Genomic DNA, 19452 nt, shown 5'->3' with positions numbered 1-19452 from the left:
TGAACCTTATGAGAACAGGTTGAAGATTTGTGGGCTGCAGAAATTGGTTGATAGGTGGAAAAGGGGTGATATGATTGAGACATTCAAATTACTGAAGGGTTTCTATAAGATTAATTCAGAAGATATTTTTGAAAATAGGAATGGTAGTGGGAGGACTAGGGGTCATCCATGGAAGCTTGGTAAGAATCTGGTTAGTAGGGGTGTTAGAGCTAGATTTTTTACTTGGAGAGTGGTAAATGAGTGGAATAAGCTGCTAGAGTCTGTTGTGGGTGCCATGACTGTAAATGAGTTCAAGGTGAGATATGATAGATACTGTGTGAATGTTGAATAGTTGTTCTTGACATGATGTTGGGCCTCCCTCGACAAGTCTAGGGACTCCTTGGAGCTGCCTGTAATAATAATAATGTTTTCGACGTGAACATCTTTAAGCATTTTTCGTGTGTGAGACATATTCCACACTTTTTAATGTCTTTTTCGTAAAGTAAAATCAGGGGTGCCAGTTATATGCGAAGGTGAGTTATTTTCGAGTAAATATGGTAAGCGTTTTGCCTACAAGTTAACATCCTTCTTCTGTTTCCCTTGCTCAGCTAACTTCGATGGTGAGTTACAATGAATAAATATTTTTCTCACTACTGTTTTTTTTTTCCTTTTTCAAACCAACATAATGAAAATCAATTTTACTCTGAATAACATTATAAATTTATAATATAAATAAATGTTATAAATAAAATATTTGTAAAATTATAAATAATTATTTATAAAATATAAATAAATAAATATATTATAAATTAATTAAGTTACATTAATTTTCTATTAATTTTTCCCCTATTAAAAACTGACCGGCACATCAGCAAATCGATTTGTAAATTTTTGGCACTCACACATAAAAAGGTTCACTACCACTGACATAGACTTTAGGCACACAGCTTCCATTCCAGATGCTTTAAAAAAAAAAAATAAATAAAAAAGTTAAATATAACCACTTTCAAAAACTGCATAAAAGAAGACTGTTATTAAGTTATACAAATGAAATACATGAAAAACTATCATTTGTCTGCAGCTTAAGTGTCTTACTCGGCTTGAAGTATGTAATGGATAATAATACTAATTAATTGTAATAATCATGGTTTCAGAATGTTGTAGTTCTCTAAGAAAATATAAAAAATTATGATATTTTTGGGTTCACAAGGAAATGGAAAGGTGAAACTACTTCCAATTTTTACATAATTATATTTTCACAACTCACTTATGTTATTTATTATTATTTTTTAAGATGAAGAGGTTTATGTAGATGTAAAGATATCAAAGAAACAGAGACCTCCTTTGTCACTTCCAACTGTACCATCTGGATTAACTCCTGAACAGGTAATTTTAAGACTCGTGTCTAATCAAAATATTTATATATTAGAGCTTTGTCATACGTAGCTTGCTGATTTTATTGATATCCTATTTCTTTCTTTCTTTCTTTCTGCCAGTGTACAAGGTGACACTTGTTGTATAAAACATATCGAAAAGATGACCCCAAATTTTACACTTCTTACATATGATGGTTAATTTAAATCAAATTGTTTGATATGCTTATAACAGTCTTTGACTTCATATAGTATTATTCATATCGCCATGTCAGTAAGGTTTCATTAGTATTTAAATTAATCATATTCCAAATATTTGGGTTTGCTTTGGTATGTGACCAATTCAGTGGTTTTTTAGATGTTTGTCTTCAGACAGATCAGTAGAAAGGTTTGGTATTCGGTTAGCTGAAGCAGAAAAATTATTAAATGAATCATATTAAATGCAATGAATGGGGAAAAGTTCCCCTTATTATGTGCAATTATGCACAGAGGATGTTGCATTTACTACAGATTTTTTCTGTGGTGGTTTTATTTTAGTTTATATTATGCACTCTTAAAAGTTGCTTATACTATGTCATATTAAAATTTGTCTTAAATGTTGAAAAGTATCGTTTGGGCCATAAATAATAATAAAAAAAAGCAGTATTTATTTGGAAGTTTTATGATTTATGCGAAGTTTCAAAATTTGCAAAATGTAAAATATGCAAACAACAAAATATTATGGTGACACAAGAAAAAAGGAACTACACATCTATGATTAATCAAAACATGCAAAATCATGCAAAAATGCAAGCAAAACAGTGAATTTGTAAAACGAAATGAAACTGAATTTTATCAAACTACAATGCAATAATAAGTAAGCAATCAAAATCTAAAGTAAATCTACTAACAACAAATATTAATGAATAATCTAAAAAAATAAGATGCAGATGACGAACAGACAAAATTTTTCATCGCACCATGGCTGAAATGATTGGATAAGAGGCCATAGTCAATTGTTTAAAAGAGATTTCCAAAGCTAATGAATAAACTTATTCTACAGCACGATTATTTCTCAGAGAAAATTTCTTTCGTTGCCAGCTACCAAAATGTTCATCAAAAGAGTTTTTTTTTTCAAAAGGAGAAAAATGTTTATGAAGAAACCAGACATAGGCTTCTCCCCAAAATTTTCTTTTCCTACATCATAATTTATTGCCAGTTCATTTTTATTAATAAATCCATAATTATTCTGAGCCTTCTTAGCTCAGTCGGTATAGACGAAACCCTTTGGTTCTAAAGACCTGGGTTCGATTCTTGTCAGTGACGTGAGGAACTTTTATTTGGTCTCTTTCGACGAAAGGTGAATTAGTCTGTCTCATATGGAGGGAGGGTTTTGCCAGCAAAGGTTGGTCAATTGGTAGAGCCCCTGCTACTAATGGCTCAGCAAAAAGTTAAGCAAGTTTGAGCATACTTAGAAGGGAAACAATCATTCGATGCTGTTGGCACACTCTCCCTCGATGAGTCTTTGGACTCCCATGAGGTGTCACATAATAATAATAATAATTTCAGAATTTAAAATAGATGTTCCATTAGGAATGTTATTTTTTTATTTGAGGAAATAAGAACAACATTTGTTTTTATGGTAAGTTTAATTATCTTGAAATAGAAAATGTTATGGATCCAACCATACTTTGCATTGGTAGAAGAAATATATGAAAGCAGTTACTTCTCTGTGATATCCACCTACACCTAATGGAGGAATGTATTCCCTTTATAGATATCTATGCATAAATATTATTGATATTTATGGATATCATAGTGAAAGACCAATCAGGCCAACTTGTGTATCTTCTCGACAGTATCAACTTTCAAATTTTTCCATATCAGCTCTGAACAGACTGTATATGGAGCATACTATCACTTCCCTACCCGCACAGACACATACATACAGTTTAATATATTACTTATGTTCTGAGAGCTTAACCATGGGTTAAAATCACTTGATAAACACCGAGAGTGTTTATCCTTTACTGAACCCAAAAATGAAGCAAGCTTACAGCCAAGAAAAGTTATTTTAAGCCTAGTTCTGACTAGACTTAAAGTAACTTTTCTTGGCTGTATGCTCAGAGACCCCTTGGATCTAATGACCACATAACAGTTAATTTCTTCCTAATGGTTTAGAGAAGGAATAGTTGTATGTTTGACATTCTTTTTGATACTAAATAAAATGTTAAATAAATGAAACTAGTGGATCAAAAAAGTAAATTTTGTTGTAACAGAGTCTATATTAGGAAAACCAAATTAGTTCCATTCATTTTGAGGATAGTTTAAGACGAAAATAATAATTGTATTTCCCTTTTAGACTTGATTCTTTAGCAGGTAGATGGAGACTTCAGTTTTCTTGAAGAGACATGCAAACATATGTGAATGTGTATGTGCGCGCACACACACACACACACACACACACACACACACACACACACACATCTCTGTGATGTGTGTTTGTCAGAAAATGGCATAAGGATTCTTTCTTGACTTTTGGGCTCATTGCTTTGTTTCAGTGACTGTTACAAGAATCAAACACATAATCTCCATTTTTGATCTAGTGGTTTCAGTGATAATTTCATCAGTAACACCAGAAACATTGAGCTGCTACTCATCTAACCATTTAGGAAGAGGTTGGCAAAACGTAGCCATTATTGCGTGATATCCAAGGAATCTCTAGATGTATAGCCAAGCTACATAAAACTCAGCCTTCCTTTAAATTGTGATTTCTCCTGGGCATTATTTTCTTCATTTTTGGGATTCAGCAAGATAAGCTAACATAACAGTTTTCTTTCTGGTGTTTATCAGATATCTTGCACCCATGGTTTTTGTGCCTTTGCCATTCAAGGAGATCAGTGGTTGTTTGTCATCACAAAGGATATAAGAAATGTATCATGCATCATGATAAGAACAGTCTGAATTTGCAGAACATGCTATCACTAACACACATATCATTGGGGGAGGGGAGCACTACATATTGTTAAACTGTGAATGAAATTATTTTGTATGTTTTTGTTCTTCATTCACATTTAACATAATCTAATTAAGCAAGACTTGTTTATATATTATTTGTTAGTCCCTTGCTTAAGATTTATTATTCATGTAATTTTCTTTGAAGTTCTAATAATAATTAGAAAATTATCAAAGATATAATAGTATTGGACTCTGTATTTAAATATTATTAAGTTTATTTTATTTATTGCTATGTTAATACTATAAGAACTTGTATTTGATAATTTAACTGCGCATTAATTGAAATGTAAATATTCTCTATTTATTCCTGTTTGTAGAAGTTTAACATTATGCAATAACTCAATTTTATTATATTTTGTTTTGTTGTCATGGAGACGTATGTAAGTGAGCGAGTGCGAGTTTGGAACAGTGCGAGGGAGTATGCTGAAAGGATTTTAGTTAAAGAGATAACAAGAAGAATTTAGGCAGGAATAATGAATATATAAACGAGGAACGCTGAAATTAAAGATAGAGAGAGAGAGATAATTGGCATTCAGTTGGAATTGGAGCATTCAGCATTCGGGAATCAGAGTGTGATAATAGCGAGTCACTCAAGCAGCTAATTTAAGTCTACTAGTTGAGAAGCAGTTAGCTAATAAGTTGTAGAATAACAGTTATAGCTACGAAAGACAGCTGAGTGACTACTAAATAGACTAGCGATACTTGAGTTGAGATTTAATTTCAGGGCCGACCTTTCAAGGACACACAGAATCTTGAAATAAAGCACGGAGTTACTAGAGAATAGTAGAGGCTGTAAAGTTGAAGTTAAGGATAGCTGTGTTTAGAATTATAGTGCCTAAAGAATTAATTGAATGCAGGAAGAATGAATAACTGTGCATATGAAACCTCAAGTTAAGAATTATTGTGTGTTGCCTTAATTCATGAGTGATCAGTAGTACTTCATGCAAGAACGTTTGTTTATGTGTATAGTGACCGATGATTAATTCAGTTATTGCGTAGAAGATTTATTTTAAATGAATGCCGTATACTGTTTAAGTGTTTGCAGTTATAAAAAGTGTTTGTGTATAAGTAGATGAAGAAAAAGGATTATCGGTAAGAATATTCCAACCATTAATATTCCTATACAGAGAGGTGTGTGAGTTTCATCCTAGAATTTCCTTATACTAATAGTAACTATTGCAGAGAATTAGCTGAAGTGTAAAATTAAAAGTGTTTGTTTGTGAAGAGGTGTTACTGCAATTTTTATTGTATTTGGAACTTAAGGAACTGTGAGAAGACTGTACTAGAGATAACAGATTTACCATTGTCCGAGTTTGTATGATTGTACTTATCAGAGAAGCTAAAATGTTTGTGATATCTTAATTACTGATTTGAACTTAAGTGTAAAGTTTGTGATTTTAAAATTAAATGTTTGTTTTTGTTAATCAAGAGTTGTATTTTGCATGAATCTCTTTTTACTGCACCATTCATAAAATATTCGAACCAAAGCGGGTAAATTGAGTAAATTAAATATACTCGGCCAGTATATATAATAACAACATATCAAGGAAAGGTAGTTTAGAGTTGGTTTTTCTTCAATTCTTGAACTAATTCAGATATAGAGTGGCGCAGTCTTTAAATATAAATTTTCTCTATATTTGTATTAGAAATCAACTAGCAACTATTTTTCCTTTAAGAACATCGTAGTGACTAACATGTCGGATCCAAAGTTTGGATTGAGAAGAAGTAGGATCCAACAATATTATGCCCTGCATGATGGTAGATTTTTTTTTTATGGAAAACAACTATACAAAGAAAGATGCAAAACATCCAAATTTGAAAAGGTCTAATGGATTGTGTTTATCCTCACTGTGGCAAATAAAATTATTGAATATGATGATAGTACTCAGGGAAGAGTTTATACTAATACTAACTACCTGTTACTAGTTTTCCTCCAAATTAATTAGTCTGTTATGCACATACCGTTATAATTTGTTATTTGTCAGATGTTATACAGTGGATTCCAGTTAATACGGCCACATTCGAAATAGCATAATTTTGAGCCCAATTAAGCTGCTTCCCCAATTATATGAAGTTGCATGTAAAGAAAGTTATATGATGGTGTATGTACATAAGACAAAGACATTTATTGAGTAGCAAAATTACTGACTTATAGATAAATATTTTCACTATATTATTTCAGGAAATTACAACGTACTAGGATATACATTAAAATAAATGTTAATATATTTCTATATTTCGGCAACGTCACGCTGCCATTTTCAAGAACTTAGGTACAAGATACGTGCACACAGTCACAGCAAAACAATAAATGAGCAAGAAGTATGAAGCTATTTTTACTCCTAAAGACCTGATGGTGTCCTAACACAGGTAAGCTGAGATTTCAGCTTACCTGTGTTATCTCTATTGTTAGATCGTGCCACTTACCTCCCTATCGAATACAATCCCACCAACTCACAAATTAGAAAACACCACAGGCTCCTTAAGAAGGTCACTTCTTGGCCAGTGGAAATCACCAACAAACTAAAACCATATAACTGCATACCCCCCCTCCCCCCATATTTATGGACTCCCAAAAATTCACAAGGAAAATGTGCCATTACATCCCATAGAGGATGGCATTGGTTCCCCCACATACAAACTAGCAAAACATTTGGCCAAAGCTCTCTCACGCTATACTGGCAACACACCTTCATACATAAAAAACTCAGCCCACTTCAAAGCCAGCATAGAAAACCTTACACTCAAACACACTGACATAATGGTCAGTTTTGATGTCTCCTCCTTATTTACGAATGTCCCACTCAAAGAATCCTTAGTAGAGCTAATCCAAGCTAAATTTCCTCCCGATATCACAGCCCTATTTCAGTTCACAATGAACTCAGGCTATTTTGTTTGGCAAGGAAAATTCTACAAACAAATAGAGGGGACAGCCATGGGTTCTCCACTCTCCCCACCCTTGGCCAACTTTTATATGGAGACTTTTGAAGAGCAAGCCTTGAACTCTGCTCCACAAAAACCAACCATTTGGCTTCGCTATGTAGATGATGTATTCGCTATTTGGCCACATGGCTCCGATGCACTCCTCTCCTTCTTAGCACACTTAAACAACCAACACCCCAGAATCAAATTCACCCTGGAACAGGAAAAAAACAACTGCATTCCGTTCTTAGACACACTAGTCACCCGCCAGCCTGATGGAACCTTGGTTTTCTCAGTATATAGAAAACCCACCCATACAGGCAGATATATTCACCAACAATCCCCCCCCCCCCTCACAACAATATGGAGTCATTAAGACACTACACAACAGGGCTAAACTTATCTGCTCAAATGACAATGACCTAACCACAGAACTAAACCACATCCACAACACGTTCTCAGCCAATGGCTACCCCCCCCCCCCCCCCAAAAAAAATCCAAAAAATATTAAAACCAGTAAACCACAACCCCCCCCCTCCACCTCACAACAAGGATTACTCTAAATCCATCACCATACCCTATATCCGAGGCACCTCAGAAAAAAATCACAAAAATCTTAAAAAAACATAACTTCTTGTTACAAACCTTATAAAAAATTGGCATCCCTTATCCGCTCAACAAAAGACCAACCTCCCCCCCCCCAGACCTACCCGGTGTGTACCAGGTCCCGTGCAGCTGTCAGCTGTCCTACTTCGGCCAAACACACTGGACATCAAATATCAGAATTTCAGAACACAAGGACTACATCCGGTTTCACCAATACAGCCCCTCTGGTCTTGCTGACCATGTTCTGGATACCTGCCATAGAATACGGTGGAAAAAAGCCAGGATAATACACCGTAGCAAATACAGATATGAAAGGCTTTTCATAGAATCAGCTTCAGCCTTAAGAAACGAGCCAAACCTCAACAAATTTGGCTGCATGAGACTTCCTCAAATTTGGGAAACCTACATCAGAAGACCTTCAGCCCAATCGCCCAAGAATACCAACATTGCCTGCTAGAGGGCACCATCAGGACTTTAGGAGTAATAATAGCTTCATACTTCTTGTTCATTTATTGTTTTGCTGTGCCTGCGTGCATGTATCTTGTACCTAAGTTCTTGAAAATGGCGTGACGTTGCCAAAATATAAAAATATATTAAAATTTATTTTAATGTATATCCTAGTACGTTGTAATTTCCTGAAATAATATAGTGAAAATGCATAACCAACGTCTAAGCCTTTCCACGAGAATTATAGATAAATAATTGGCTTAAAAAAAAAAGTAGTACTATCATATCCTGTACATCCCTTGTTGTGAGGGTATGTGTCAGGAATTTGATGATGATGAATTAAAACATTTAAAAAAAAAATTGCCATAAAAATAATTTAATTTACAGTGCATACATATTAGACAGGCATACAGTTCTTAACAGTCAATGGCATTCTTGAAATCAGTCATCAAGTAGAGCCTGTCAGCTTTTTTTTTTATTGACTGCAGTAAAACACAGTTAGTACAGATATAGGACTGCCTTCCTGTGTGAATAATCCAGCAATAAATTATCTAGGCTGATTAGTCACTCATTCAAGATCAGGAGCTTCATCCTCATTACTTGCACTTTCTAATGTCCTCTGGTGTTTTGCTGTGATTTTATCTGCATTTCATTCTTGAAATCTTCATTATAGCATTCAAGACTGTCAGTGGATGACATGCTCCTTATAGTTTAGGAAGTGACTCACTTCTAATGGGAAGCTGAAGTTATTTTCACTGTCAGCTGTATCTGGCATATCCATGATTGAATGCTTAAAACTACAGTGAGCAAAACAGTTTTGAATGCTCTTGTTGCTTATTCCTTGCCAACTGTTAGCCATAAACTGTAGTGTAAAAAAATTAAGTTTTTACATTGACCTCTTTAACTGTTGAAGATGATGCCAGCAGATTTTCTTCCACTGCTTCAGCTCTTCAACTGGAATATCTATTTCCCACCTAAAGCAATAAACACCCTTTGTATCCTATGTTTATCCAAGCAAAGAACTTCCGATAGATGTTCTATGCTCAGATTATACCATCATGCGCTGATTAAATCAAAACTTGATTATGAGTCCCAAGACTATGATTCTGCCAGAGAGAGAGCACCCTGTTGAATAAGATGTTGAATTAGACCCTATTGAATAAGATGTCAAAAAGATGTTGAGCTGCAGAAACATCTGAAGATGGCTTGTATCTAGCACATTCTCTTTCAGTTTTGAAAGCTACATTTGGACACATGTTTCTATTGGATTCCAAGCCACTTTAGAATTAAGAGAAACAAGACTACAAATACTGCAACTAGGTCAGCTTGCTTCTCAATCTTTCACCTTCCACCAATCACAGGGAGATCATAAGATAGAAACTTTTATTTCAGAAGCTGTCATCATGGAATAGAGAGAACAGTCATAAGCTTCATTAAATAAAGATTGAAATGAAATCATGGCAGTCTGGTCTACACAGAGACTATGAAGAAAGTTGTTCTTCCTCGGTTCCGCATACCATATTTACTCATAACTCAATCTATAGCACTTTTTTCCTAAAAATTAGTTAAAAAATCTTGGTGCGAGATATATGTGGGGATTTTCGATAACTAAAGTTTTTCAGGAAAAAACTAAATTGATGATTATAATTAAATCCTCAGTATTCATTATAATTTATAATTGCTGACATTATTCATAAAATGAATGCATTTGAATTATGAACGCTATTTACACGACTGGCCACTCACCATCATGTGATATATTTGAATCTTTAACGACAATGCTTCTGTAATTAAATTAAAACAAACAGTTTCATTATTGGTAGTCCTTTTATCATTTCTGAATCATAAGATCACCATGATTTAATTGAAAATGGGTATGCCTTACCAACAGACAGCAATAGCCAGTAGAGATAGCACAGCTATGAAGACTTGGTTTGATATTAACAATAGATTGCACGACTCAAAGGCAAGCCAACGATTGTTGAGTTGAAATGCTGTTTCTCTTCAACTGAATTCCAAAATATCTGAAAGTCCCATAACAACATTCACCATGTATTCTTAAAGTTTTAAACTTTTTTCCTATGCGAGGTATATGCAAAACTTTTTAATTTCTTTTTTAGAGGGTGAGTTATATTCGAGTAAATTGGTAGGTCATAGTCATCTTGCACAGTCCTTCCTGTGAAAGCTGATGAAGTGCCCATGTACAAGTTCTGTACTACTCGACTAGCCATCATTCACATTTTAATTGACTTCTCTTGTTTTGCTAACAATTGCAGTCACTGTTGTTTATATTTTTTATTTATAAATTGTAGTTATTGTATGTAGCTTAGCCAATCAGGTTTGCTGGTCTGGTTGGCCGAGTGGTTAGCATACCTGCTCTCCAACTAACAAGCTGCGGGTTTGAATCCTTCCTTTGAATATAAGAAATAAAACCATGGGCATAGATGTTTGCGATTGTTTTTAGGTGAAAGGTGAATGTCATCGCCTGGTGGTGAGACCACTGTCCTGCTTATCAGAGGCCATGAAAGGGCTTGAAAAAGTTCCATGTTTGGTCTCTAGAGCAGAGTTTCCAGACTAAGCAAAAAAATAAAAAATGAAAAATACAAAAACAATTTAAAAATATATAGTTTTATTTATAAACTATATATATATATATATATATATATATATATATAGTTTATTAAGTAATCGTATACATAGAAGTAGAAAATCTATAAGCACATCAATGCCATGCATAATTATAGAATAGTCACACAAAAACTTTGTATATCCATATTTGCACATTTTCTGGTCAGATATCTAATCCAGCTGCTGATATTCTTAATCTAACCTTTCAGTTTTCTGATGGCCTTTTCTACCTCAAGGATTGATATGCACTGCTGATTACATTCTTCTTGAATATTTTCATTTGATGTTCTGTCACTTGTTTCATTTAACAGCATTTCCAAGAAAATTTCTCCAGATACCTGGATATCTTTAATCTTTGGTTTTTATGTCACCTTTATTATCTCTGATTCCTTTACATCTCTGATTCCTTTACAGAGTATTCTTTCCTCCATTTTAAAGTGTTTTCATCTCCTCTAGAACATTTGCCGCATCCATGATATTTGTTTACTATATTTTTATCATACTCTTCCAGTGACTTATTTTGCTACTTATAAACATTTTGCTTTCTTACATTTTTCTGTAGTTGGAGTAGAAATAGTGATACATAAAAAATTAAATAAAAATATAGAAGAATATAAATATATAAACGAAAGAATATTAAAAGTTAGGATAAAACAGATGGAGGTAAAATAAATATAATTGCAGTATATACCTCAGAAGAAGGAAGAAAAGAAAAAACAGAAGCTTTCTGTGAGGACTTACAACAAATAATAATAACAAATATAAGAACTAAAACCAAATAAAAAATTAATTATAATGGAAAACTTAAATGCAAGAATATGAAATATATCAATAAATGGAATTATCCAAAGATTTAATGAAGAAACAAACAATAATGGAGAACCATTGATACAATTCTGTACAAATAAGTTAAGAATAATGAATACATTTTATCAGCATAATAAACAGCATAAAATAACTTTTGGAAACACAAGAGGATAGGAATCAATAATAAATTATAATATATGTAACAAAGTAATATACCTATCAGAAATAGAAGACGTTAGTGGCATAATTTTTAAAACAAATTTAACTGAAATAGCAACAGAAGTATTAGGAGTAAAAAAAAAAAAAATAACAAAATCAAGAAGATGGACTCTATGGTATAAAGAAGAAATAAAAATATTAACAAAAGAAAAATATAAAAATATCTACAGATAAAACCAACAGATAATTGGAATGAATATAAAGGAATAAGAAATAAAGTTAATCAAAAGAAAATAGAAAGCAAAAATCCATTTTGGGTATCATATACAAAAGCACTTCAACATGATTTCTATGATATACAGAAACAAATATGGAGATTTATTATTACACAAAAGAAGGAAGAAGCAGAATATATTCCAATATTAAAAGTAGAAATAGGAGAATTAGAAAATTATTTTGAAAACCTTAATAACCAAACAGTTGAAATAAAATACAACTAGGTAAACAAATCAAGAAGAAGAAATAAATACAAATCAAAATTGAAATAACAGACATTGAAAATGCAATAAAAAAATTTTAAAATTATTTAAATTTTAAATAATATCAATAATGAATTAGTAAAAAAATGGTAAAGAAATTATAATTCAGAGTTTAAATATACTATACAACCAAATAATAAATACAAAAAAGTTTCCAGTAGAATGCGAAAAAAATATAGCAATACCAACATTTAAAAAAGGAGATAAAAGAAACCTAGAAAATTATAGAGGGATAAATTTATTAAATGCCTCATTAAAAGTACTAACAAGAATCCTAAATAATAAATAAAAGAGGAAATTATTAGATGAACAACAAGGTTTCAGAGAGGAGAGATCATGTACAGATGCAATATTCATAATCAGACAGTTGATAGAGAAAACAATATAATACACTAAGAAACTATTTATATGCTTTATAGATCTGGAAAAAGCATTTGTCAGAATATTAAATCAAGATGTAATAGAAATATTGCATGAAGTATCAGTAAACATAATACAGATAATTAAAGAAATATATGATAATAATAGCTAAAAACTCAAGAAAAAATAAGTAAAGATATACAAATTAGTAATGGCATTAGATAAGGAGACTCTTTAAGCCCAACAGTATTCAGTATAATAATGGATGAAATAATACAAAAAGTTAATAAAATACAAAATACAGGAGTGAAAATAAATACAGGAAAACCTTGCTTAACGTGAATTCGATATATACGATAATCAGCGTGAATGAGTGAAATGATACTATTTCCCACTTTAAGCGAGTGATTAATCAGTTAACGAGATTTTTTTACGTTATGCAGAATTTTTTGTCACCAATCTGCAGCGACCAGAAAAGATGGAATCATTAAGAAACGTGAAAGTGGCACTAGTAATACAATGATTGTGCGAGACCTGGGATACAGCAAGTCTACAGTTTGGACTATATTAAATAAGAGCAAAGAACAAGGAAAAGTTGCTACTGCTTCTTTAAGCATGCAGATCACCCAAAATGGAAGCCATTTAATGATCGAGATGAAGCGACTTCTATCAGTCTGGATTGATGATTATAACCAAAAAAAAAAAAAGAATACCTCTTAGTACAAGGAATATTCAGACAAAAGCTCTCAATATTTTTACTTCATTGAAAGAAACCAAATTTCAGAGGAATGTGAAAGTTTTACTGAGAGAGTTTAGGATGGTTTGACCATTTTAAAAATCAAGCTGGACTGCATAATGTAAGAATAACTGTGTAATCTGCTAGTGCTGATAAAGATTCTGCAGCAAAGTTCACTGGAGAATTGTGAAGGATAATTCAGGAGGGTGATTATGACGATCGTGAAATATTCAACGTCGACAAAACTGGTCCCTTTGGAAGCATATGCCAACAAAAATTTTCCTATATACAACTGAAGCATCTCAACCAGGATACAAAGTATCTAAAGATCGTATTATGCTTCTGTTAGGAGGAAATGCAGAAGACGACTTTAAACTCAAGCCTATGTTAGTTTATTGTGCGCAAAATCCAAGGTCTAACATTATTGAAGAAATCAGCAATTGGAAAAAAACTTGGATTTAATGAACTGGATAATGAAGATGTGAGAAACTTGCTCCATTCCCATTCAGAACAGATAAGTGAGAATGATCTCCTTCAACTAGAAGAAAGGCGTGCACATGAAGAAGAAGATGAGGAGTACAAACAAGAAGAGAATGTTATAACTACGAAGCTAACTGAAAAAAAAAAATTGATCTAGTTTTCAATCACATTGAGCATGCTAAGGAAATTTTGTTTGATGCTGATCCTGATATGGAACAAAGCTTCAAAGTCTGCTGAAATCTTGATAAAGATCCCCAGCTGTTGCAAATTGTACATGACAAAATGATAAAGTCGAGCACGATTCAAACATCTTAACTTAATTTTTATGTGAACAGAGTAGCTCAATCAAATGTTTAGACATTAAATAAAAATGTAAGGAATTGATTTTTATTAACTTTGTTAATTTTATCCTCTAATATAGCTTATACTGTCATTTTTTTTCCAAAAAGTTTTGCTAACTGATGGATTAGTTATAATTATTCGTATTGTTTATTGTATTCGCTTAATGCGATTTCACTTAGCACGCATTAATTGATGGATTAATTAATGGTATTAAGCAAGGTTTTCCTGTAATAGAACAATAACTATATGTTATGCAGATGATGTACTATTAATTGCTGAAAATGAAACTCAGCTACAAATATTACTACATGCATTTAATAAAGCAGCAAAATTATATAATATGAAGATATCAAAAAATAAAATAAAATGTATTTATTTTATTTTTAAAAGTGAACCACAAAGATGCAAATTAGAATTGTTATACAACTTACAATTATTTAGGTATTTCAAGTGAACTGGGAAGGAAGGCCACATCTAGAAGTCAGAGAACAAGTTGTAAAAGCTACATGAATATTAGGATACTTGAATGAAACAATATGGAAAAATAAACTTCTTAAAGTAGAGACAAAAACCAGAATTTGTAAAGCAGTAATCAGGCCTATTATGACATATAAAGCAAAGCAAAAAAAAAAAAAAAAAAAAAATCAGCTAACGCCTTTTTATTCCTGTATACGGGAGTAGGCGAGGCCATTTAGCCCTATCTAACTTTTGGAGACTAAGTGGGCAGTTCAATCTCCACTGGTACCCAATCAGAGACAGGTGGCCCAAGGCTATCACTAATTAAGCAGTACACAGTGAAGAGAGACGGCTCAAATGTGCCGCCATCTCGTCCCTAATCCTACCACAATATATTTAATGTCTGAAATAATGTGGGTTCTACGGTCGATTTTCTTGAGTTTACAGGATGAAAAACCCGAGTTTCCGGGAGGAAAAACCTGCTTGCCCGTGCCAGAGATCGACTAACTCGGGAACCGGTCGAAAAAAAAAAAGCTTAGAAAATTTCCTCTAGTCGCCGACTAGACTCGAAACCAAGCCTTCCTTCGTGCGGCCAAGCGCGGTGGTGTGCAAACGCCACATCCACTGAGCTACACAGGCTCCCATGCAGAAACAAGACAAATATTAAACATAGGTGAAATGAATATATTAAAAAAAAAATAGTAAATAAAACTAGACTTGATAAAATAAAAAATACAGATATAAGGAAACAATATGAAATACATTTGTTGGAAATTTTTTCTCACTTGGTTAGAATATAAATTATATATTTAGTTTAATCCTTTATCCCAGTGTAAGCAAACAAAGTTTGCACCTGAAGTATCTTCAGGACTAAGGCAACTCATAGCAAAGGTGGACTAAGTTCTCATCACTTTGAGGTCTCTTCAATAAAGGTCGGAACCAGTCTGGATAGTGACCCTTCCCATAATGCATAGCAGTATACATGTCAACAAGGGGGGGGGATGTGCTTTGCATTATGGAATACTAAGGAAAGTGATGAGAACTTAGTCCACCTTTGCCACGAGTTGCCCCATTCCTGAAGATACTTCAGGCACAAACTTTGTTTGCTTACAAGGTTTAAACTAATAATTTATAATTTTTACAAAGTTTAAATTTAAATAATTTACAAAGTTAAAAGAAACATATTTACCATATTAAAAGAAAGACAAATACCAAATAATATCCCAAAAAGCTGTCACAAGTATATATGAAAATAATCAAATACAAATAACATTAAATCACGAGCTATCATATACAAGCGAGATAAACCAAGGTGTCCGACAGGGATGTCCCCTCTCAGCAACTCTCTTTAATATCTACTTAAATGAAATAATAATAAAATGGAGTAAAAATTTACATCAAGGAATTAAACTTTCACATACAGTTAATTTAAACACACTCCTCTTTGCCAACGACCAAATAATAATTACAAATTCTGAAGATAACTTACAGAAAGCTATTTTAAATCTAAATGAGATATCCAAAGATTATGGTATGATAATATCAATGGAAAAATCAAAAACTATGGCCTTTAAAGGACAAGATCCAGCAAGAACTAAAATAGTAATAGATAACAAGATCTTAGAACAGGTGAATTCATTAAACTACCTAGGATGTGTGATCACATATGAAAACGAAAAAAGATATAAACGTAAAAATTGGAAAATATTTAAAAATAACAGGTGTAATTAACTCTATATTTAAACCAAACCTAGTTCAAAAACAAACCAGGTCAAAAGTATACAATACATTAGCCCTACTGGTCTAATATGTATGGAAGCAATGTATGGATATGTATGGAAGCAAAATCTGGACAATAAAACAAAAGACAAAGATTAACAACAGCAGAAATGAAGTTTATGAGAAAAACTGCAAAGTATACCCTATTTGATCACCAAAGAAACGAAGATATTATGAAAGAATTAAACCAAGAACCAGTAATAGAAAAAATTAAAAAATATAAACATAAATGGATGGAATACGTTCAAAGAATGAAAACAGAAAGATTACCAAAACAAGCCTTAAAGTACAAGCCATTAGGAAAAAGAAAACCGGGACAGGCCCAAATCCTTGATACGTATGATGATATAATTTATAATGTGAAATACAAGCAGTAAACAATTGGGTATCAGCTGAAGAATAAAATGAAGAAGTGAAGATAGAATAATAAAACAAGTCTATAATTGGAAACCAAAGAATAAGAGAAGAATAGGAAGACCTAGAAAAAGACTAAAAGATACCATTAAATAAGATAAAGTCTTGGTTGCAACAGATATCACATCTAATGCATAAAGAAGAAGACTTTTTTCTCTGCATTACATTTTTCTTAACTTCAAATGACTGAATGCTTAGTCTTCTGAAGTTGTAATTCCAGTGACAGGTTTAATCCATTATTTGTCCATTCTTTTTTTGTTTGTGTATGGTGCACTGACTGGGATATGAATAAAATCCTTTTTCACTTGCCGTTTATAATACAGTTAATTCTTATATAGCAAAGAGCCTTTATAACAAAAATTAATAACTATTACTTTTGATTTCTATGCCTTTGTAGTTAAGAGTTGACTGTTGTTTTTCTCATTCTTTCTCTTTCTCTCATATTAATTGCATTTATATTTTTATCATTTTTTTTTTTTTTCCTAGATGAAACGAAGATGCATTGTGGGAACAATCGTTGATAGTGAAAATTCCTATGTCAACTCACTTCAAAGACTTATTAGAGTAAGTATTCAGTAGAATTTTTCTAAATGAATCCTTTTGTAAAATATTTGTTGTTATTCTTTTTTTCTTTTTCTGTCTATCTATGTCTTTACTTAAATTTAATCTTTTGTCCCCTCTTTTTCTGCTGTTAGTTAGACCTTGTGTAGTAAGCCTATCTAACATAGCAGTTCCTAAACATTTGCGCAATATCAATTAAGAAATTTATATTTTCATAACGACTGCCCCACTTAATTGACCTTCTATTGCTTGAAAGTTAGGGTGAGAAGATAACAAAATTAAATTAATACATTTGCATAATTTCTTTACTTGCAAGTCTTGGCCAATTATTTTCTACTATTCTCGCAGGTTCGCTAAATTGTTCAGGATAGTGCATTGGCTAAGGAATAATAACCAAGTAATTACAAAACAAAAACATATTTATTTCGATCTAAAGGAAATGGTACAGAGCACATAAAAGTTGCTAAAAGATTAATTCAATCAAAAGCTCTTTAACTTACTAAACAATTTGCTATCTAAGCAGTATAACTTATAGTGCATTCACTTTCAGAAACCTTACTGTACTTTGACATAAAAGTGTCTCCTGTGACACAACTTAGCTTACAAGCAAGCATATATATTCTAAAAGGGATTGTAACAACTTGCTTCCGCCACATTCAATACTTAATTGGTACTAATTCTGACTCTATCACATATAATCTGCGAGTTAAACACACTTAACAACATACAATCCTCCCTCAATTCAGATTCAATTTTAACTGCCAGTTATCAAATAACCTCTTGCAATCACTTACGATCTCGAGTTATGTTCTCATAACATATTATGATGAAATAATGGCTTACTTGCAAACAATCACGAGTGGAAAGTTTGATTTGCATTCTGCAACAAACTTCCGTCTGCTCAGTCCTTGAGAGTTTTAATTCGTCGGACTCGCTGGGGTTCTGTTGTAGCTACCCAGAGTCGAGAGAGAGAGAGAGAGCAGATGGTGGAGAAACATCCAGCGTCAGCGGCGGGAAGAACAATCCTCCTGGAACAAGGAAAGAAGCCCCCCCGTAAAAGTGGAAGGTAAAGAGCCAAGAAAAAAAAGACCTTGAACCAAGCATTGCATCCCCTTTCATTTCATTTTCAGTCCTTTGTTCTTAATTAAGAGTATCCCAGGATTAGCCAGAAGTAAGGACAAAATTGACGTCATCACTTGCCGCTTACCTTACGATTTGGATGGAATTCAGTGATAATCCGGCTTAACTCTTACTAAGCTTTTACCAACAAGTCTAAAATCTGGGTGCATACTGACAGCAAATTTTTCTTTTATATTTTAGCATTTTATTAAGCACATTATTTCTTTATAAATTCAACAAAAAAAAACTGGAAAATCTTTAGCGAAAATTCTCTTGAAAAATTAATTTCTCACGAGATTTTACACTTTCTCTTTTGTAATTAATTTGATTAAAATGATTCAATTAGGCTGTATCATCCAGTTGGCGATATGGTGTGGAGATGAATGTATATGTACTGGAGGTGCTTAGGATATTATAAAATCTCAGTGTGAATAAAGTGATGGCTTGAAAGGAGTATTGGCCTGTGTTACAGGGATGCACTAAAGAATTGACCTTTATGTCTGAGCTCTGTTGAAGTCTCGAGAGAGTGAAAGGGGGACAGAATATGTTCTGTTGCATAAAGGAACTCCAAGACAGGTGATAAATTATATATGTTGATTAGTATCTCTAGAGTGGTGGTTAAGATATTGGAAAAGTTATGAAAATAATTCAGAAATGGGTGGATGCAAATAATATACTTGATGGTATTAGGAAAAGCATTGTTATCATAAAGTAACAGTTGAATTGGATGAAGGAAATGGATTTTGTA

General features: G+C 32.7%; 1 protein-coding gene across 3 annotated transcripts in view; it reads left to right on the top strand.

Moving 5' to 3' along the window:
• Positions 1–19452, top strand: part of LOC150104441 (uncharacterized) — a 328160-nt gene that overhangs the window by 192853 nt on the left and 115855 nt on the right. For all 3 annotated transcript variants that reach the window (XM_090397017.1, XM_090397016.1, XM_090397015.1), the window contains 2 exons: positions 1274–1365; positions 17511–17588. In XM_090397017.1, coding sequence (XP_090253143.1) covers positions 1274–1365; positions 17511–17588 — 170 coding nt within the window. The remainder of the gene's footprint in view (positions 1–1273; positions 1366–17510; positions 17589–19452) is intronic.

The sequence above is a fragment of the Typopeltis vanoorti genome, chromosome 8 (assembly GCF_054136105.1).
Source record: "Typopeltis vanoorti isolate ZY-2024b chromosome 8, IOZ_Tvanoo_1.0, whole genome shotgun sequence".
NCBI classification, from domain to species: Eukaryota; Metazoa; Arthropoda; class Arachnida; order Uropygi; family Thelyphonidae; genus Typopeltis; species Typopeltis vanoorti.
Note: the sequence above shows the minus strand (reverse complement) of the source record. Positions and strands in the feature narration are given on the sequence as shown.